Source organism: Nematostella vectensis, chromosome 14 (assembly GCF_932526225.1).
Source record: "Nematostella vectensis chromosome 14, jaNemVect1.1, whole genome shotgun sequence".
In the NCBI taxonomy this organism is placed as follows: Eukaryota; Metazoa; Cnidaria; class Anthozoa; order Actiniaria; family Edwardsiidae; genus Nematostella; species Nematostella vectensis.
In genome coordinates this window covers 2459629-2480121 of record NC_064047.1, presented here as the reverse complement: position 1 = coordinate 2480121, position 20493 = coordinate 2459629, and the positions used below count along the sequence as shown (strand labels likewise).

General features: G+C 40.6%; 3 protein-coding genes across 7 annotated transcripts in view; 1 reads left to right on the top strand and 2 right to left on the bottom strand.

The window, feature by feature from the left end:
- Positions 1 to 4663, bottom strand: part of LOC5518868 (proteasomal ATPase-associated factor 1) — a 29010-nt gene extending 24347 nt beyond the window's left edge. For all 3 annotated transcript variants that reach the window (XM_032363527.2, XM_032363526.2, XM_048721364.1), the window contains exons 1-3: positions 4517 to 4663; positions 1146 to 1183; positions 415 to 524 (exon numbers count right to left, since the gene is read on the bottom strand). In XM_032363527.2, the coding sequence (XP_032219418.2) occupies positions 415 to 524; positions 1146 to 1183; positions 4517 to 4593 (225 nt within the window). In that variant the 5' untranslated portion in view covers positions 4594 to 4663. The remainder of the gene's footprint in view (positions 1 to 414; positions 525 to 1145; positions 1184 to 4516) is intronic.
- Positions 4664 to 4859: 196 nt separating this feature from the next.
- LOC5518822 (homogentisate 1,2-dioxygenase) lies at positions 4860 to 12133 on the top strand. Its single transcript, XM_048721361.1, has 14 exons — positions 4860 to 4926; positions 5013 to 5078; positions 5809 to 5897; positions 6218 to 6323; positions 7900 to 8048; positions 8149 to 8183; positions 8399 to 8478; positions 8756 to 8855; positions 9071 to 9192; positions 9299 to 9403; positions 9835 to 9961; positions 10322 to 10374; positions 10620 to 10748; positions 11041 to 12133. Exons 1-14 carry the CDS (start codon positions 4912 to 4914, stop codon positions 11170 to 11172), a joined length of 1308 nt encoding a protein of 435 aa, XP_048577318.1. The 5' UTR covers positions 4860 to 4911; the 3' UTR covers positions 11173 to 12133.
- Positions 12134 to 17620: 5487 nt separating this feature from the next.
- LOC116602235 lies at positions 17621 to 20178 on the bottom strand. 3 transcript variants are annotated; one of them, XM_048721367.1, is made up of 4 exons: positions 20116 to 20178; positions 19327 to 19535; positions 18253 to 18345; positions 17621 to 17885 (listed from the first exon to the last, which is right to left on the bottom strand). In XM_048721367.1, exons 2-4 carry the CDS (start codon positions 19522 to 19524, stop codon positions 17724 to 17726), a joined length of 453 nt encoding a protein of 150 aa, XP_048577324.1. In that variant the 5' UTR covers positions 19525 to 19535; positions 20116 to 20178; the 3' UTR covers positions 17621 to 17723. The 3 variants fall into 3 exon arrangements, with proteins under 3 accessions (XP_048577324.1, XP_048577322.1, XP_048577325.1); XM_048721365.1 differs by having other exon boundaries at positions 20123 to 20178; XM_048721368.1 differs by lacking the exons at positions 19327 to 19535; positions 20116 to 20178 and adding exons at positions 18476 to 18589; positions 18901 to 19043.
- Positions 20179 to 20493: the final 315 nt, after the last annotated feature.

Below are 20493 nucleotides of genomic sequence, written 5' to 3'. Positions count from 1 at the left end.
TCAGGCCCTGTTTGGGTATAGGGGTGCCACCAAGGATGGGGGTACTCAGGCCCTGTTTGGGTATAGGGGTGCTGCTAAGGATGGGGGTACTCAGGCCCTGTTTGGGTATAGGGGTGCTGTCAAAAGAGGGAGGGGGAGGGGGTACTCAGGCCCTGTTTGGGAGAAGACACTGACATAATACAAATACCCTGTTTATGACAAGAAGACACACAAACAATAAAAATTAAAACACTTTTTTATTCATACCATGTTCAGGTCAAAAGGACAAATGATAACAGAAAACCTGAATTCCCCCCAAGCCCCGGAGCCTAAGGAAAGTACAAAAGTGTGAATTTATTTCAACTTTTTCTTACAGTTTATGTATAAACTTCATACCCCAATGAGATGTGCAACAAGTAGCTGTGTGCATCTTACCTTGTCAAGGGCAGTAACCTCAAAGCCGTCAGTCCCTTGTATACAATCTTTTTCTGTAGAGACTTGTGCATCACCGTTTCTCCTTAGAAAGCCATATACAGAGGGTTGACCTGTGGCAATGTTTATACAATCAACAGCTAGTAAGGGGCAGTCCATTGAATACTAGGGGATGCACTATATTCATTTTATTTTTAGTATTATCTTTGTTCACTGGCAGAGCAGATATACAGCACATTATTTTTACTTGGTATTCCATACAATAGTGACTTTTTGCAGGTACAAATTTCAGTTGCTTGCTTTTAGAGAATGGTCATATTTTGGGGATTTGTGCAGTAACCACCCCCCCTTCCCCACCACCAAGTATCTCATAATAAACAAAATATCTAAAGCCTTACACAAGGTTTTATATCTTTTATACACTGTGTAGGTCTAAGTTTTGATTCCTTTTCACCTTTTTCTTATAATAGAAAAGAATTCATATTAGCCCTACACCTGGTTTCACACTCTATTAAAACACAAACTAAAACACAATGTAGAGCTTTGGTGGTAAAATAATTTTCAATGTAGCTTGTTGCATTGTGTGAAAATAAAATCACCACAGAGATTGTGAGACTATATTGACAATATTAGGAAAAATAACAATTGTGCCAATTAACTTAGAGTGCAAAAAGGTTTGAAATATTGATGAAAGTAACCACAACAATACAATTTTATTAAAACAACAGTCTTACCCACACTAGAACATGCAACCCAGGCCTTCTCGTTATTTCTGAAAAAGTGAAAAACAACAAAATCAGATGAGGTTTACAAACTATATTTTGATTATTTAGTTACATCATTTTTACATCATGTTACATCAGTTTTTTAGTTACATCATCTGACGAGAGAATATGCCTGCCCACAACTTACAGCCCAGAAGAAACATACTTATTTTACCCCTCAGAACATTTCCGAGGTACTGTGCATAGGGGGTTTAAGTAATCATTCATGCAAAAAGGAACCAAGGTCCCATTGTTCTGTGGCAAAAAGCCTTCCCCATGATCTTTTTATATAAAACATACTGGTAAGAACATGTAGAATATAGTAAGATTTTGAGGAAACTATGTGGAAAATGTGCTCCCTAATATATCTTATTGGTGATTTCCTGTTTTAAACCAATCAGATGGAGCAGGGACAATGATCTTTTTCTCTTCTTATTTTAACAAGGTTCCCTACATCAACTTTCTCTAATAAGCCGTATTACAAATAAAAAATAATCCTTACAATAAATATTGAAAAACATTAGGTAGTATCTTATTTTAAGTGTAACTTATGCTTGAATTCTGTGTCTCGGCCAATCAAACTTCTAGTATTAACAAAGACATTTTTACATGCCAGTGTGCATCTTGCATTCTATGCATTTTTCCCAGTTACCTCTTAGCTGGAATGATACTTAGTCTAACCCACTCCTCCTGCGCGCTTCTCCCCCTCTCCCCAGTGCAATGTTGTTCAACTTTGTTGTCTTTGCTGTCTTTCTCAGAATTTGAGCCCCGTCCCATCCAACATTGAAAGGGGGGGGGGGGGGGGAGGGGGGGGGTAGCCTGTGAGGCAGCTGGCCTGGGTGTTTTTGTTGTTCAGGATCCCCATGGTGCAAAAAATCAAGAGTGGGGGGAGGGGAGGGGGGGGGGGGTTAGCCTGTGAGGCAGCTGGCCTGGGTGTTTTTGTTGTTCAGGATCCCCATGGTGCAAAAAATCAAGAGTGGGGGGAGGGGGGGGGGGGTAGCCTGTGAGGCAGCTGGCCTGGGTGTTTTTGTTGTTCAGGATCCCCATGGTGCAAAAAATCAAGAGTGGGGGGAGGGGGGGGGGGTAGCCTGTGAGGCAGCTGGCCTGTGTGTTTTTGTTGTTCAGGATCCCCATGGTGCAAAAAATCAAGAGTGGGGGGAGGGGGGGGGGGGGTTAGCCTGTGAGGCAGCTGGCCTGGGTGTTTTTGTTGTTCAGGATCCCCATGGTGCAAAAAATCAAGAGTGGGGGGAGGGGGGGGGGGTTAGCCTGTGAGGCAGCTGGCCTGGGTGTTTTTGTTGTTCAGGATCCCCATGGTGCAAAAAATCAAGAGTGGGGGGAGGGGGGGGGGTAGCCTGTGAGGCAGCTGGCCTGTGTGTTTTTGTTGTTCAGGATCCCCATGGTGCAAAAAATCAAGAGTGGGGGGAGGGGGGGGGGTTAGCCTGTGAGGCAGCTGGCCTGGGTGTTTTTGTTGTTCAGGATCCCCATGGTGCAAAAAATCAAGAGTGGGGGGAGGGGGGGGGGGTTAGCCTGTGAGGCAGCTGGCCTGGGTGTTTTTGTTGTTCAGGATCCCCATGGTGCAAAAAATCAAGAGTGGGGGGAGGGGGGGGGGGTAGCCTGTGAGGCAGCTGGCCTGTGTGTTTTTGTTGTTCAGGATCCCCATGGTGCAAAAAATCAAGAGTGGGGGGAGGGGAGAAGGGAGGAGAGTAGAAAGGAGAGCCGGCAGGAAAGACCAGTCATGAGGCACACCCGTCCCCGACAGGAATGGACGACTTGGGAGAAGTTACTTTGACAATAGCTGTCAAATCTAGCCAATAGCGGACACAGAACATGTAAACAAAAAAATGACAGTCGTGCAGCTTTATAAAAATAAAGGTTTCTGTAGTGTGAAAATTCTCCAGGCACTTGAGGAGAATTCGACAATGACAAAAATAGAGAGGGGTGGAGAAGGGACAAGAGGTCCAGGGTGGTGTGGGACTATGCAGTCTATGCAAATTATATAACACATCAATTATTATTTGTGTGAATTCATATATCCATAGAAATCCTTCACTGACGCAGGTGGGAAGCCTGTGATTGTACGTCTGAGCAAACCTAACGGAGCTCAATGCAAGGGGAAGGTGCTCCCAGGGAGGAAATAAAATGTCTGATGGCTAGGGTTTCAAAAGCTTTCACCTTCTTAAAGGAGGAGCGTCACAGGAACTCGGTTAACAAAGATTACAAGAGAATCGTGCTAGTTAATTGTACCGTTTGTTTTGACTCAAACCCCTTGAGAAGTCTCTTATTTCTTGATGATATTCCTGGAGGCCATATCGAAGACTCTAAGGCAATGTTGTGGTTTATTTAGTTGCAAAGTTACGCTTCGGAGCTTTGCGTGGCTGAACAAATAAATTACGCTTCCCTCTACTAACAAAATATTCTAACTTTGCCCATTATTCTTCCAAGGTGATGGCTGTGACTGTGACTAGGAATAAGCAGAGACCACAAATAGCAAAAATATCCGAGATAAAGAGGAGGTAAGAGAGGGATAGAAGAAGCAATACTTTAACAGAGAGAATGACATATATTAAGTTGTGTTTACATATACAATAAATAAACTTTTCACTAAAAGTCTTACCAATGATATTATTCTTGTCAGCATTGAATATTCAATTAACCTTCTAATAAAGATACAGAGTACTCGCTTCGATCCAAATTTGTGCCTGATTTGACTTCCAATAGTGATGGCTGGACCACCGCTCGCTTGCTAAACCTCACAAACGACTCCAAATTTCATCTCACTGATTTTTTAATCAAAAAACGATAATCCTTGGAAATAAAATGCTAGCTAATAAGAAAAAACATTGTTTGTAACAGAAACTCGGATTTAGCTTTCAGATGGGCAGTAAAAACAGAGAGAATTTTTATCAAAGGCAGTTTCCCCCTTCTTAGAGATCAATCCGGGCTATCCGTTTTGGAAGGCTAGAGAAGGCGTGAGGCTCCTCCTTTAAAGCAGCTATGAAGTGTAGCAGAAAGAATTAAAGGGGGAAACTCACTACCCCATCCCAAACAAGCCATAGCAGGCTGCCTTGGTGTATTGAGAGGGGGAACAATACAAAGACATTGAGAAAACCGGGGGAGGGGAGCACCTATGCCCCTACTGGAACTGTAATTTTCGCAGGGTCCTTGACCCCTCCCACTGCCAAGAGAGTAGGACTACAGACACTTCAAGTGGAATAGGGGGAGGGGGTGAAATGAATTGGTCTAAAAAGTTGGGACTGGAAGAGAGAGTATGGCGGACATGTGGAAATCGCATTGACTTGAACAGCACAATAGACAGAGTATTGTTAGATGTTATCACAAACCTAAAGGCGTCTCGCCAATCGAACTGAAGGCTGAGTCTCGAAGGACAATAGACACCACCGTCCATGGAAGCCGCCATCTTGAATTTACCGCCTCTTGACCAGTCCCCGTCACACAGGGTACCCAAAAATCATGATGCTCGTATTTTTCTTCGAATTTTTTTTTATTACGTATTCGTTTGATGAGTCGCATGCAATATTTTCTAGTTTTGATCACATTTTTATTTTCCTTTTTGCCTCGAAACCACCAGGAACGTCTCGATATAACAGTGTGCCGTCTTATTTGCCTACCGGGCATGCTGGGGGTGTGTCAGGCTATTGACCAATCAGAACATCACAATACGTGGAATCTCCCATGAGACCTTGGGAGATGATTCCACGCGTACGACGAATCCAAGATGGCGGATCTAAAGGTTCGAAAATCGCCCGTAATTGCTTTGTCTATATTTCCTAATCCCCAATCGTTTGTAAGCTAACACTTTGTCCTGTTTTCCTTCAGTATATGTCGGGCTTCGGGAATGAGTTTTCTTCAGAATCTTTGCCGGATGCTTTGCCCAAAGGCCAGGTACATATGAACTATTAATTAATTTCAATTTGTCTATTCTTCTAAAAAATCCGCTATTTTACTACACAATTGCCTTCATACTACAGAAGGCTATAGCTCATGCAATGATGGCCCCCATGATAAATTTTAGGTTTGGTGATTTTTCTTTACTAAAAAGGAAATAACCTAGTGGGAAGCTGCCGGGAAAAATGCAGTATTATAATTATGTAAAAATTCAAGAGATGTGCCCCCGGAGATTTAGCTTAGCACCTTGGGTTTTATCATGTGATTGCCATCCAAACAGACGCACCCAAGAAATGAAAGATTAAAATTTATGAAAAACAGTGTTATGAACTCATTCCCAAAACCGTTGTCTATTTTATATTTTTCTTTTTTACATCTGATCCCAATCTAAAAAGTAGAAATCTGGATGATTCAAATTTCCCTCTCCTCTTGTAACCACCTCCTTCGCATGAACTTAAACACATGTGGTTCTTTGCTGTAGGTATAGTTGCATGTCCACTTATTGCCGTAGCAGGGGTTTGGGCACTGGGGCATGTGCCCCCCCCCCCCCCCCCCCCCCCCAATGTTTAAAAGAATTATAAGGAAAGGACCAGAAGGGGCATGTCTGTGCACCTCGCGGCAATAATTTCTTTATGTTTCTGTTTTGTGGAACCCCCAATCTTACATGGCCTGCTACAGCTCTGATACTATTGATAATCAATGCTGATAACCATTGTCTCCATTGCAGATTACACCTCAAAAATGTCCCTATGGTTTGTATGCAGAACAGCTCTCAGGAAGTGCATTCACTGCACCTCGTGGCAAAAACTTTAGAAGGTAAATTTGTACAGTACAAATTAAAAGTATGGCAGACTGTTATTGTCAAAGGTGTAATTTTCAAGTAGAGCTGATTGATCATAATACTGTGGAGCTTTGTTTTATATGAGGGCATGTTTTGGATTTTTTTGCTTCGTATCTCTTAAGGCCTGTTTACACTAGCAACTTTTGTTGTGCAACACGAGCTGCAATTTTAGCAGCGATTTTTATCACACCCAAATCATGTGTAAACAGTAAGCAAATTAGCGGCGATTTGGATAGCGATTTTTTGTTTAACTTACAATGTTTAGAAACATGTGGTATAATGTTTCTGTATTTAGCTGGCTCTATCGCATCCGGCCATCAGTAATTCACCAGCCCTTCAAGCCGATTCCTCAGGGGAACCTCACACATGACTGGAAGGGGGCAGAGCCTGATCCAAATCAGGTAACCACATAGCATAAGGGGATATGCCCACTCATTAGGTTTAAACAAGAGAACGAATCCCCGTGGCCCATGATAACATCCAAGAAAGCTATTTTTAGATTGCGCGAGCTTGTCAATCAAAGCATCCATATATGGTTCGTCGCGCCATATTTGGTTATGGGCACCACGAGCTAGTACAATCACACCAAAATTTTTCCCACTTCGTTCGCTACCTGTTTTTATCCTTTTAGCTGCTCTTCAAGGCTCGTGATCACAATGCTACTCATGGGGTGGTGTCCTGTTATCTGTTAAGTTATCTAATGTTTAGTTATCTAAATGTTATATAAATAATTGAACGGGAAGACGTCGGGGAGACGGTGAATTTAGAGTTCATTCAAGATGCATCGTGCAGACTCCTAAAAAGTTCTTTTTCTCTGCAATTTGGTGAGATAGAATACCTAGGCATTCTCAGAGTCTATTTATGTATTTTAATACAAGAAGGCCTCTATTTTTCTTTGATTTATAACATTTTTAGATGAATGAACTTCAATTTTTCATGCAAATGTTCAGAAATCATGTCACTCAAGAAACCCTTGTCACTGGAATAAGATTTACTTCATTATAAAGACTTGAAATCTTTTATTTGTAATATCGGTGTGAATATAATGGTATTAAATTCTGGATGTATCTTTTTCATTAAAAGGGAATTGGAAGAGAATTGTGTTTTGTAAACACAGATTTATGATTGATTGTTGAGTTTAATTTGCGAATCAGCAGTGAAAACTTTTACTGGGGAAGTTGATCCCAGAGCCTAAAATCACGCACTTTATGCATTTCAATGTCCCAGAAACGGTTGATTGGCTCCAGCGTACTCTATGAAAGATCATTTTTACAGGGTTCGTAAAAAAGGAAGGTGTATTCGGTCAAAAAAGATTTTTCCAAAACATCCTTTGCCGGATTACATTGCTCAAGATGTGATCGCGCGTAAGACTCATGTTGCTAGGAAACGTGAGCGCTAACCAATCAAAGACGTATCTAAAAATAACTGCTTGTTCTAAAAATAGTTTTTACGGACGTCATTATTGGAACATACCCTAATACGGGGGATTGGTTCTCTTACATCATGGTCTCTTGGGTTAAACATTTGGTATGACCATTGTGCCTTTTGACCACTCAATACTGAATTGTCTTCGGCTCTTTGAGCCAAACACAGTGCCGCCTGTAGTTTTTTTTCTTCTAAAATAATGTGGAAATGACTAGTAGGGGGTTTGTCTGTGCCTCCCCCACACACACAGAGTATTATAGAATCCTCTACTCTAGTCTGTACTTAACATGATTGATTCAGTGAAACCCTTTTAAGGGTTTGAGTTTTAAAAAACTCAAATGTTATCTCACAGAATAGTCAAAATAAAATGAGTTTTGAGTTTTAAAAAAACTCAAATGTTATCTCACAGAATAGTCAAAATAAAATGGTGAGAGTTCACATGGTTAGAGTTCTCAGAATAGTCAAAATCGGTTACCGTACTAGTTAGTAACAGTTTGTTCTGAGATAATATGTATTTTTTTAAATGTTCAATATTCGCTCTGTTTGTTCCAGATGCGTTGGAAACCGTTTGACCTGCCACCAGCTTCTGATAATGTGGATTTTGTACAAGGGCTTAGCACAGTGTGTGGCGCTGGTGATCCATGCAGCCGCCACGGCATTGCTATACACATCTTTGCATGCAATGCTTCAATGGATAACAAGTAATGCACATATGTACACCTATTTCATAAAATATTGTCAGTGTCATTGTAGAACACAATTCAATGTAAATCTGATTCAATTTGACTATTGTTTTTGTAGATGCTTGTACAGTTCAGATGGAGATTTCCTTATTGGTGAGTGTGTTAATATGTTAGGCTTGAATTTCTAGAAATTTCAAGAAATATGCAGGATTTACAGACCAGATCCTCCTAAAGCATGAAGGTGTTTTGAATTCACCAAACCACCATTATACAATAAAATTTACAAATAAGAAATAAGTTGTGGATATTATTACAGAAAATTTATGAGTTAATTTATTCATGAGTTTTTTTTTCTATTTCTGCATCAGTTCCACAGAAGGGCACCTTAAATATCACTACAGAATTTGGTAAAATTGAGGTCAAGCCGAATGAGATCTGCATTATCCAGGTTTGTATGCATGACAAGAGAAACAGTAACAAGAAATTAGCAAATGCTTGATGCAAAGGCCATCTTGACAGCAAGAAGTAATAGCACAAAAAATGCCTTTTTGAACTATATCTAAACCATTGAAATATAGGAAATGCTGCAAGATCTTACTTAGTAGCCGAGTTTGTGATTCTGGATTACCAAGAGTATTTCTATAAAAAAACAAATATCACTGTGATAGATGACTTTTTAGTAATGTTGCCTTTTTGTTCAACAAAGTGTCTTCAATGATTTGCAGCTTGGGATCCGTTTCTCTGTGGCAGTTTCTGAGCCATCACGGGGATACATATTGGAGGTCTTTGATGGACACTTTGAACTTCCATGTCTTGGTCCAATTGGTAAGAACAGAGAGAGGGGGTTGATTTCCTCGTTTTCCTTAGGCAACAACACAAGGTTGAAAAGTATGCTGTTCACCTACGGAAACAGATTTCTTGTGTTGACGCTTGGTGTAGACACTGCTTTAGCTAGCTAAAGATGATCTGTTCTTCAAAAATCAACACCATGTTGAAATTTAGCAGTAATGTTTATTTGACAGTTTTCGTTTGACTGGCAGGTGCCAATGGTCTGGCCAATCCCCGTGACTTCCTGACCCCTGTTGCTTGGTATGAGGATCGCGATTTGGAAGAGTTCACTGTTGTGTCTAAATATCAAGGCAAGCTTTTTGCAGCCACCCAGGTATTCAACCCAAGTAAACATTTAGAATAAAAGTGATGAGTTTAGTATTTATTCATTTATTTTACTTATTTATTTGCTTATTTATATATTGATTTATTTTACTCAGAAACATTCTCCATTTGATGTGGTAGCCTGGCATGGGAACTATGCTCCCTACAAGTACAGCCTGGATAACTTTATCTCTGTGAACTCAGTCTCTAAAGACCACATGGTAGGTATAGTAGGACTATCAAGGGCAGATCAAGGAGTGGGATCATTTGGCCTGGGGCCCCTTGTTTAAGATATTTGGCTTAAAAATAACAAGAAATAGGAAATCCAAGGGAAAACAATGAATCCTATTTCTTGAAACTCTTGCTTCAGCCCCCCTTTTCTGGAACTTTTGGATCCGCCCCTAACTATCATAATGCTAAGCACTTGGATTAAAATGTGAAGGCTGACCCCTCAAAGACTGCTTTGGGTCTTCAAGCTTGGGAAGGCCAAGAAAAAAACTTACATAGTCATTGACCTCCATCATCCAACTTCTCCTCTTTTTTAGCCTCTGTTAATAAAAAGTTATAATGCAATAATGATACAATAATTGCATTGTACTCAGGGTCTTTGGTCTTGCCTGCATGTGTGATTGTTCATTTGCTGTCTCCCCAGGACCCTTCTATCTTCACTGTGTTGACATGTCAAAGCAACAAGCCAGGAACTGCCATAGCTGATTTTGTGATTTTCCCGCCTCGCTGGTCTGTTGCTGAGAACACCTTTAGGCCACCCTACTACCACAGTGAGTGATCCCACACGCTGTCATGATGACCTCTGTCACACAAGGTGCATGTGTTCAGTAACTTACAAGAGGATTCCAGGCCCACAGCCAGGGGTTGTGGTTTCAGAAGACCCCCCCCCCCCCCCACACACACACACACAATAGACTTGAAGGTCCGCTCTAATAAAATTGAGTACCAAAGCAAGCTAGGATGAGCTACCTGAGAGGAATGGTCCGCTAAATGGGAAAACGAACCCCCTGCTAAAAATCCTGACTACGTGCCTGGATTCACAGCACCAAATGTAGATAGCCATGTTCCTACATGTACATGTACATACTTACTGATTACCTTTATTTACCAAACCCTTGTTTATCTCGCAGGAAACTGCATGAGTGAGTTTATGGGCCTGATTCTTGGCTCTTATGAGGCTAAGGTAATGCACTGTAAACATGTATAAGCTTTTGTGGCCTTCACTGGTATTTGTTATACAAAGTTACATGAAATTGCGTTGCGTTGGGTTCTGTTGACTTTTGTGGTTATGAATGTGATGATGAGTGATGAGTTCATTAACCTTTATGATAATTATAGTGAAGGCAATGATGTTGTTTATTATTATGATGACAATGATGGTGATTAGAATGGTTAACTGGCTGGTATTGATCACGCTGGCATTTCCAGGAAGAGGGCTTCATGCCAGGCGGTGCCAGTCTCCACAGTATGATGACACCACACGGTCCAGACAGACAGTGCTTTGACAAGGCGAGCACTGGTGAACTCAAACCTCAAAGAGTGGCTGAGGGAACCATGGTCAGTGCTCCCTAAACCCAGCTTTTTATTTATTAAGCGAAAAAAGAAGCTTGTGATGGCTAGTTGTAGACACAGCACCTCCGGGATAACTTTTAACTATCCGAGAAAATGAGAGACTCGCACACAATGTAGAGATATTGACACACATTATTTATGGACTGGTTTGACTAGAAAAAACTACAGACAAGCTTTAGAATATAACTAGGTGGTTTGCATGGGCGAGGCTAAAAGTCAACCTCAAGGTTAAAATGTTATGTTCACTATCGCATTCTGACAGTATTTCTATTTTTAGGCGTTTATGTTTGAGAGTTCTCTCAGCATGGCTGTCACCAAGTGGGGGCTGGAGACTTGTCAGAAGCTGGACCAGAACTATTACAAGGTGTGGCAAAGCTTGGAGAAGAACTTTAACCCGGATAAACCCTAACTGCCCCAAACCGCTCAAAGCATTAAACATGTTCAGTCTACTTAAAAAGTTATTCAAGAATTATAGAAAAATCATAGTTTGTCGAATGTGTGGCAAAAGCTTTGAGTAGAAGGGCTCTACCTCAGACTAAAGTCTGACAAGGCAATTATAGGAACAGCGGTAGATTAATTAGCGATCATTGGGCCATTTTAAGGATGTATATTTTTTCCCATCGATTTAGCTCTTTTAAATGGTCTATTTTATCTAATGTTGGGTTGAGAATTGTAAGGATTCTAGTATGTTTGCCACAAACGCGTGAGAGGTCGGATGCATAAATTACATTTTAGGCGAGTTTTCGGGTTCAGGTTTTGTAATACAATAATTTACCTCATTAAGAGCGAGTGCTTTCAGTAGAAAGCAGGACTTCATTAAACTCATCAACACTAGATGAGTTGGCGGGTAACCATGGCAACCATGTCACCGTCCCAGACAGGGTACCCGTCACACTGATAAGCAGTGGAATACTAAGTAACTATATGCCTATCAGGGATGGGAGGGGAGGGAAATCGCTTCCTACGTCTCAGCACGAAACGACGTTTGATCAGAGAGGATTTGCCGCTCGGTGCAAAGCTACCCTTCGAAAGCATACCGCTGCACCACGCGCGCCGGCGCAGGTCATGTACGCATAACCTCTAGATCTCTGAGACGCTGCCCTGTGTTGTGAGTCTAACCTTGCCTAAATGCGAGCATTTAGCCTCATATAAATAAATAATTATAAACAAATGCACATGATAGTAATAATAATCTTTATTCGTAATAGAAAAATACATTTCTAGGAATGTCTACGAACTCTCTGCGTTACACATATAGAAATATAAAACAAAACCAGCAGTTACAAAAAAAAACACGTTATGTTAATGTCGGAAATGTTGTTGCTCGCTAGAATTTTCTAGATCTGAATAAACTTGATATTTTTTTTGTATTCGGTCGTTTTTGCTGAGATGACATATGGATATATCGGCTTTTTTAGTGCGTCGAGGGGACAACAAAATATATTAGGCAAGCAGGACAGGTTACTTTAACTGAAATAAGGTTAAACCAATAGAAAAGAAAAGAAGATTAGTGGAAAGTTTATTAACTGGCGCCACAGTCTAGGAGAAATTGACTATTTTCCCTTCACATTCTGATATCGGCTTGCTCCCTGTTTAATTATAACCTAGCCTGAGTATCTGGCGATTTTATTTTTCAAAAGTTGGAGAGGAAAAATAAAAGTACGCCTGACACAAATACTAGACGCGACGCCTGCCGCCCCTTTTCAGGCCACTGTCAAAATACGTCGGCTGTCAATTTGCCAAAGACTCGAGTGCAGTGGTGGCAAAATCAAATACCCAAATCAAATTATAAACAGCATTTATGTAAATCAAAACTACATTGGTGTTATATGCAAAGGTAATAATTTTAGTAAGGACGAACCCCGGTGAGAGTAACTTTATGCTAAATGATTTGAAACGCAAAGATAGTTGACGGCTCAGGAGATTTACGATTTAAGTATATAGCTGCAGATCCACATATCACTAAATTACTACAGGATTTTAACATCACCAATTTCCTATAGGCTTTTTCGTCTAAATAGACAAACCTCTGCTTGAACGCAAACCCCATTATTTGATAAGCTCACTCGATCAACAACTCTCGGGAAGTACCGCAAACAATCCCAAGCATTCTTCGTGCTCTCACAGACAAATTTCTTGAATATTCGGCGCCTGGTCTGTCTAAATATTTGATAACTACTACTAAAGATGTCCGTAGTATTAAGCAGCTTCTATGACATCAATATTTCCAGCGCTTTTGGTATAACTAGTAGATGTTCGCTTCGAAAATTGATACCAATAAGAAATAAACACACGCAATGACCGGCCTTGGCAAAACCTTTGAAAATCTAACCTGAGTATCAGGCGCAATTTTTCCGAAGAAAATGAAGACAGGAAAATATATTTTTTAAATGTTAAAGAAGACGATTTCTCTGATTCTGCTAACGCCAGGTCAAAAGCACTTTTGGAGTCCGCCATTACTCTGAGAACGAGCAGTCGACGGGCTAGGGTACTATATATAGCTGAACCAATCAGCGCGTCCCATTCGAGTACCCTTTGTCTTTTTGATCAATCAGGAGCCATGCCGGAATCCGGCATGAGAACATGCGATTCGAACAGTACTTGTATCAGGCCCTTGTTTTGTTTCTCGCCGGCGCGATAGAAACATAGGAGGGCCTGATACTCGGGTTATTATAACCAACCAAATGGTACGTATCAGACAACGACAGAACTCTGCTAAACGGCACTCGCAAGCAAGGATACTCGCTTATACTGTACTTATCACAGCAAATGCCAATAAGTCACTTCTACTGAATGCAAGAAATATGAATCCTTGTGCGAATTGTCTACTTAGTCATACCACCTAATTATTGTACAGCTTGTTTTAGTCTTTCTAGTCATACCACCACAACAGCTTACTACCCAAAGCATACGAGGACAACGTTGATGATTATTCATACATTGTTTTGAGTAAATGATTCTTTGCAAAGTGTAAATTTGTTTGTGAGCGGGCCGTAATGGCGATTTACAGCCCGCCAAGCAACAAATGAGAGGGCGCGTAGCATCATAGCTTTTTAATAAAGCTGTTTTGAATCCCGTCACAGGGTAAAAAAGCGTCATAACTGATAGCTTTTTCTGGGAAGTCGCGGCGACAAACTGAGATGCGATAGTCTGTTTGTGTTATGTCTTACGCCAAGGAGAGATTGCGATCCAAATTCATGTCCGACTTCCTCTGGGTGCACAGGCCTATTGGCCGACTTATGTGGCCTTTTTCCGGACAAAACATTCGGGAGTTTATGTCCGGAAACCTCGCTTGCTTGCCCGCCGGCATCATGCTGAGCATCAAGCAGCTCTTCTCCCGGGAAGGCGGCATTTCCCTGCTCGTTCGGTTTCCCAGTTAAAGAAACATGGATTTCGCTTAAGAATCTCGTCGAGGTTTGATCAAATGATATATCCAAAGATCGCCTCGGAACATGGGACAGTTGGAGGTGCTTTGGTAGCCCCATTAGCGGTTGCTCATCATATAATGTGTCAAACTGCTTGGCGGGCGAGTTAAGTGAACTGCTCCTCTCTTTGCGAATCCCCTGCTGGTGGGGAGGAGCGGGAGTGGAGTATTTCTGCTCTGTGCGGTGTCTTCCTAAGAGCCTCGGTGAGATAGGGGCTGAGAGTCGTCTACGCTCAACACAAGGAAATCCCTCTTCTTCCTCTAACGACAGAAATTGAGTTTTCTTTTCCTTGTTCGCGACACCTGGAAAATCTCCCTCGAGATGATATCTTGAATGAGAATCCCTTGTATCGCGTTTTTGTTTGTTACTTTGTGGCTTGAAGTTGTCGCCATGCGGAAGTTCATCGTGTTTTGATAAACGATGTCTACCACCACCTTTTATAGGCGACAAAAATTTTCTTTGGTTGATATCATGGGTGACTTTCCGCTGGTCATCGTACGTTGGGACTTTTACAGACTGACAAACTGACCAAACATTTGCCCTATCCAAACTTTCATTGTGTTTCGGACGAATTTTCAATTCAGGCAACGGCGCCTTCTCGCTTTTCAGATGTTCCTGTTTCTCACAACTGTTAATTGTCCCCCCACTAGGTTCCCTTGTTCGTTTTTCCAAAGTTATAGATAAGTCTGTATTGTTCCGATGTGAGCTGTTTTCTTCATTATCCATCGCCTTCGAACTTGCCAAATTGTCTTGAAAGCAAATATCTAACTCGTCCAGCGAAATATCACGTCCGTCTTCCATGCTCTCGCTCGCGGCTTCGCAATAATAACACCGCGTCTAATAGCTCCCAATATATTTTTATCATCCGAGTAAATGATATACTGAACTTCCAGCAGCTGTCTCTTGCTTTCAGAAACAAATAGGGTGTCTAAAAAGGCAATAAACGCTCACTCGCCGAATGCGCGAATTATCAGGACTATATTTCATGATTAAACACCTGGCTGTTTTTAAGTTTCCTTGGAGGCGGCATAACAGCTAATAAAAGCGTTAGGCTTTTTTCATTCTTATTTCACTGTACTAATTAAAAAATGTAAATTATTTGTTAATCCCTGTTCCAACTATACTATTGCAGGTTTTATTTTTTTTTATGGGATGTGTAATTTATAATATAAACGCAATGTAGTAAACGTCATAAAATTTAATACCCTGATATTATTTTATTCCGATCCTTGAGTTTCCTATTTCGATATTTACCTACCTCTTTGAAAAGGGGAATTTATTCAGTTTCTAAATTCGTCATTGTCAATGTCAAAAGGCTGTAAAATTGTCTGGAAGGTAAATAAAGTTTAAATTGAGTGGATCTACATATCACAGCTTTTTAAATATTGATTACAATTTGGAAAATGTAGACAGGTTTAGCCTTAGCTGTTTTATCATAAATTTATTCAAATATGATCATTATTCATTGCTTGCATAAACTTTCTTTCTTTAACACATCTTTTAACATTAACGTAAAATATTTCAATTTGTTCAGCCTATTAAAGTAAAAAGAAAAAAAAAATTAATTTGATTTGTTGAAACTCGCGCAAATCCAGTATGTTGGCACATTGAAATACGATTTTGAAAGACGTAGGATCTGCGTTTCCGTAAAAAAAAAAAAAGCCTGAATGGACGGATATGCGGCGGAAAAAAAAACCGAGAGAGGAACTTTACATTGCCATAAAATCTTTTTCTCACATGCTAACGAAAATCTCTCGGTTGGAATTAAACTGCTTGCTGACTTTCCTTCTGAGTTTAAGGAAACCTCTCCTCCCCTTGGAAAAGAAAAGATAATGAGGGGCAATTCGCGCATAGAAAATGAGATTGAACATCATTTTCCTACTAGCAGGTATTTCTTGTTGGGGTAAAAATCTGTAATATTTTTCATGTAAAATACATTTAACCAGTGTCCTTTTTATTTCTCAAACATATATGTATATACCTTTCTTCTGTAATTTATACTTCCTTTTGCTCTAGTGTAAAAATGATCCAAGTTCAATAATATGTTACTTTTTCTTGATCAAGTTCCCTTAGATGACGTGTATCAATTTAAGACGGTTATGTCAACTCTAGTTGTCAAACATTGGTAAAGTGGCATATATCTATTATCAATAAGCCGACTTAATAACTTGAGTAATATTCTAACTCACCATCCATGCGAGTTCACATCAGAAAACACGTGGACGAAGAGGAGGGAAGAGAATCTAATGAGTCTGTTATGACAAGGGAGGATATTTAATTATGTTTTGCCCATGTTTAGGCTTATGCAACCTTATGGAGAGACTTTTTTGAAGAAGAGACACGAGGTTTAAGCCCCCAGGAAGGGCATTTGCAAGTGAGATTTTGGGAAATAGTTATTCAATTAAATAAGCGGAAGACTAGTCTAAAAACAGAGAAAACAAGGGAACAAAGAAGGGACAATTTAAAATTGTTGAAAACCGCATATTTTCCATGGTCAATTTCTCATTATGGGAGTCCGTTCCTTTTTTTTTCTGTTATCTGAGATTTAAAAGATCCAAGACTTGCAGAAATATATTGCGTTTTATCCGACTGTCATGATGTAGCCTGCTTGCAAGAGTTTGCCAGGTGTATTTCTATATTGTTTGGCCGGCGCAAACTCCTCCCAACTTGCGTTCGACCAGAACTAAACATACCTTTTCGTCTAGAACCAGTGTTTGTCATGTGACAGTTCTCCCGAATAACTTTCTCTGCCCCTTCTTTTCATTTGAAAAACAGAAAGGACAGTAATTTTTTTTTAACAAGGATCCTTTATAAGATTTGCAGTATTGCTTTAAATTTAGCGCGATTTTCTTTTTCTTTTTTTTTTCTATTTTCCTTTTATCTACCGGCTTTGCGGTTTCTCTAGACTGCGAAGTTTACGGTTACTGGCGTATTCTGACGCGGGCTAACGTATTTTTCATATTTAAGTGTGGTATTACTTTGGTCTTATTGGATGCGCTTTTTTCTGTTGACACCCCCATTACTTTTCCTCGTTGTAATGACTAAAGCGAGAATGAGAAGATCAAGAAAACATAAAAGAGAATGAATACTGTCAAGTCATGCACTGACAAGACATGCAAAATCGTGCTGTTCTTGTCTACTACGCAGGTTAGCAATTGCTGACTATTTATCTACCAGAGCCCCGCCCGACGTAGATTAATAATTAGCAATTATTTATCTACGCGAAGTGGTCCCGACGTAGATTGATAATTAGCAATTATTAATCTACGCGAAACGCGTTTCGGTGTCTGTGAAAGTCCCCAGTGCCCCCCAAGAAAACATAAAAGAGAATAGATACTGTCAAGTCAAGCACTGACAAAACATGCAAAATCGTGCTGTTCTTGTCAGCATTCTTTGTCTAAACAATGGGAATCATCAGAAGTTCAAAGTACATCAATTAATTTTGTTTTATTTGAGGAGTCCTCAAACTCTACATATTGAAAGACAGAAGTTACACAAAATAGATCTGCTCTCCGATTCGTTATCGTTTTGAAAGCTAATATCCCCATGCAGCATCCGTTGTGTACGAGTCCCATTCCTCATCGCCCTGTTGGCGTTCCTTACACTCGTTGTGGGCTTGCAAGCACGTGGTGTTTTTGTCAGCATCGCCTTTTGCCTTTTGCATGCAGGACCTGAGAGTTTTTCCACAATTGTCACCCTAAAAACACGATCTAACTGGGTCAATTGCATGAGAAGGGGTGTGGGGGAGGGGAGTGCTGCTAAGACAACACATGGCCATGTCACTTAAAGAATGTCGATCAACCAATCCTTTTTATAGCTTATAACAATCTACGGATGAAGTCTAATATGACATTGGCTATATTTAATGGAATATATCCTGGTTACTTGCTTGAATTAGCTGATGGAAATGGATGCTTTGTTTGAATCGGCATTGAGCGGGAGCATAAAATGGAGGCGTGATTTGCCTTCTTTTAAGCCTTTTCTCGCACCAAACTTTAGTACTTTTCTTGGACTTTGCAAGACCATGAAAGTCTCTTAGCTACGCCAAAGTATAAAGCGTTTACCTTCTTTATGCATCCGCACATCTTGGCTCTGCATCGCATTTTAACAAGCCAATTATCAGCTTCCAAGAGGCAAGCCTTGAACTCAGTAATGCACTGTTGAAATCAAGACAGTTTTGTTAATTCAGGGCGGATTTTCAGGGCAAAGTTTAAATAAAACAACGATAATTTGGCAAGTCGACCAACACATGCGAAAACTGTAGAAGTCAGTTTTATGCAGATATACCTTTCCTTTCTTTCCTGATTTGCAGGTCTTCGATTCCTTCTGACAGATTCGTATGCGCTCAAGCTTAGCCTTGCACCAGCCGGGGCATTCATTCTTTGCGATGTCTATGCATTGCTGCCAAGACAACACATGGCCATGTCACTTAAAAAATGTCGATCAACCAATCCTTTTTTATTTTTTGTAACAATCTACGGATGAAGTCTAATATGACATCGGCGATATTTAATGGAATATATCCTGGTTACTTGCTTGAATTAGCTGATGGAAATGGATGCTTTGTTTGAATCGGCATTGAGCGGGAGCATAAAATGGCGGCCTGATTGGCCTTCTTTTAAGCCTTTTCTCGCACCAAACTTTAGTACTTTTCTTGGACTTTGCAAGACCATGAAAGTCTCTTTAGCTACGCCAAAGTATAAAGCGTTTACCTTCTTTATGCATCCGCACATCTTGGTTCTGCATCGCTTTTTACCACGCCAATTATCAGCTTCCAAGAGGCAAGCCTTGTACTCAGTAATGCTGGTAGAACCCTTTTCTCAGGGTGAAAATATGCCTCTGCTAGCAGGAAAAATGATGTTAGGTATAATGGCTCGTGAAGGGCTACGTTTAGGGCTCAATTGTGTGGTCGCTTTAGAGAATTTCCGTTATGCCATTATCTGGCCGCATTATAGAGGCTCAATACCGTGGTGGTGTTCGACCATCCTCGGGGACCCAGGGCGTCGTGGAGATCGGGCACACAGGGAGCGCGCGAGAAAGAAAGAGCACTCTTTCTCGCGCGCTCCCTTTGTGCCTGAGGATGGTGTTCGATGTATAAGCTCGCTTTACGAAGCTCTAAAGTGGTGACATGGCCAAACCTGATTTGGGGGCGTTGTTGGCGTGACACCAGAACCACCCTCCTCCATTACGTCACCAGGTATGACGTCATTATTGTACGTGATCTCGGGCCTGCCTTGGTTCTCCAGAAATTCGTCTGTGGTGAAGTTAGTTCCCAGGGCCATAGAACTTGCGGCAAGTGCCAGCACACATGCACAAATGGGAATCAGTGATGTCATATGTCAAATACCTGGAATAGCAATAGGAAACTGGAAACTGGATTCAAAACGCAATCAAATTTCGAGCCAGGTCTCTTTCACGTGCCGGCCCACTAAGAATTCCGAAGCTTTCAATTCAGAAGCCAAATCGTAAAGCTTCAGTAAAATTGGGTAATTTTAGGTTTCCCCCATTTGTAAAGCCAGAAAACGAGGGTAGAATGCTGTTGGAAGCAGAAGTAATTCACGGTGTATTTATAAAAGGCGACGTCCATTCCTTTACACATCCCAAGCTGAATGCATGCCCCAGTCATTCTAGGCAATTCTTGCATCTAAAGCCGTAAACTCGAAAAACGTCTGTTAGAAAAAGATTGACAAGAGCGGGCCTTACAAAACCTATTTTCTAGGAGGTTTAAAAAAAATCCACAGATTTCGGCAACCAATAATTTTACGTAATAACAGCCAGGTTTATTAGAGTTCAATTTAAAACCAAACTATATTTGTTCTAGAATATGCAATGTTTCCATAATTTAATATGCTGACAGTCAGTCTTCCAGCATTTGCTGCAGAGTTATTTATTGTTAAAAAATGATTGATTAAAATAAGTTTACTTACCGCTAACCTGAATGTTCCAATGCTTGCCTTCTACAGGAGCTAGATAAGAAAGACTGAATGCTTATTTAACCGCAGTTTTCTTGTGGTATTTATAGCAAAAGGGTTCTAATATGCGTGAAGAATTCACACATATTGTATTTTCTAATACTCAATACCCAGTCTTACAATTCGCTTGAAACACAGAGGTTGCATGTTGCATGACAAAATTGTATATTTAGCTCGTTGTTTATTGGCAAATACCATCAAGATGAAAGCCACACAAAGAAGATTGCGTAACCCCTTGACGATTTCGCCACACCAACACAAAGCCGACACTGGTTTTTTTTGGAGATTTCGCCACGCCCACCCGCCTATTGTCGATCATTTTTATACCAGCGC

What these genes read in the sequence shown, in the direction of transcription:
- LOC5518822 (XM_048721361.1), top strand. An exon ending in CAGAGCCTGATCCAAATCAG is followed by an intron (nt 6,324 to 7,899) that starts GTAACCACATAG and finishes TGTTTGTTCCAG; the next exon opens with ATGCGTTGGAAACCGTTTGA. An exon ending in AGATGGAGATTTCCTTATTG is followed by an intron (nt 8,184 to 8,398) that starts GTGAGTGTGTTA and finishes TTTCTGCATCAG; the next exon opens with TTCCACAGAAGGGCACCTTA.
- LOC116602235 (XM_048721367.1), bottom strand. Translation starts at nt 19,524, where the DNA reads ATGACATCACTGATTCCCATTTGTGCATGTGTGCTGGCACTTGCCGCA. An exon ending in CAACAACGCCCCCAAATCAG is followed by an intron (nt 18,346 to 19,326) that starts GTTTGGCCATGT and finishes TGATTTCAACAG; the next exon opens with TGCATTACTGAGTTCAAGGC. An exon ending in TGTGCGGATGCATAAAGAAG is followed by an intron (nt 17,886 to 18,252) that starts GTAAACGCTTTA and finishes TCGTGTTTTTAG; the next exon opens with GGTGACAATTGTGGAAAAAC.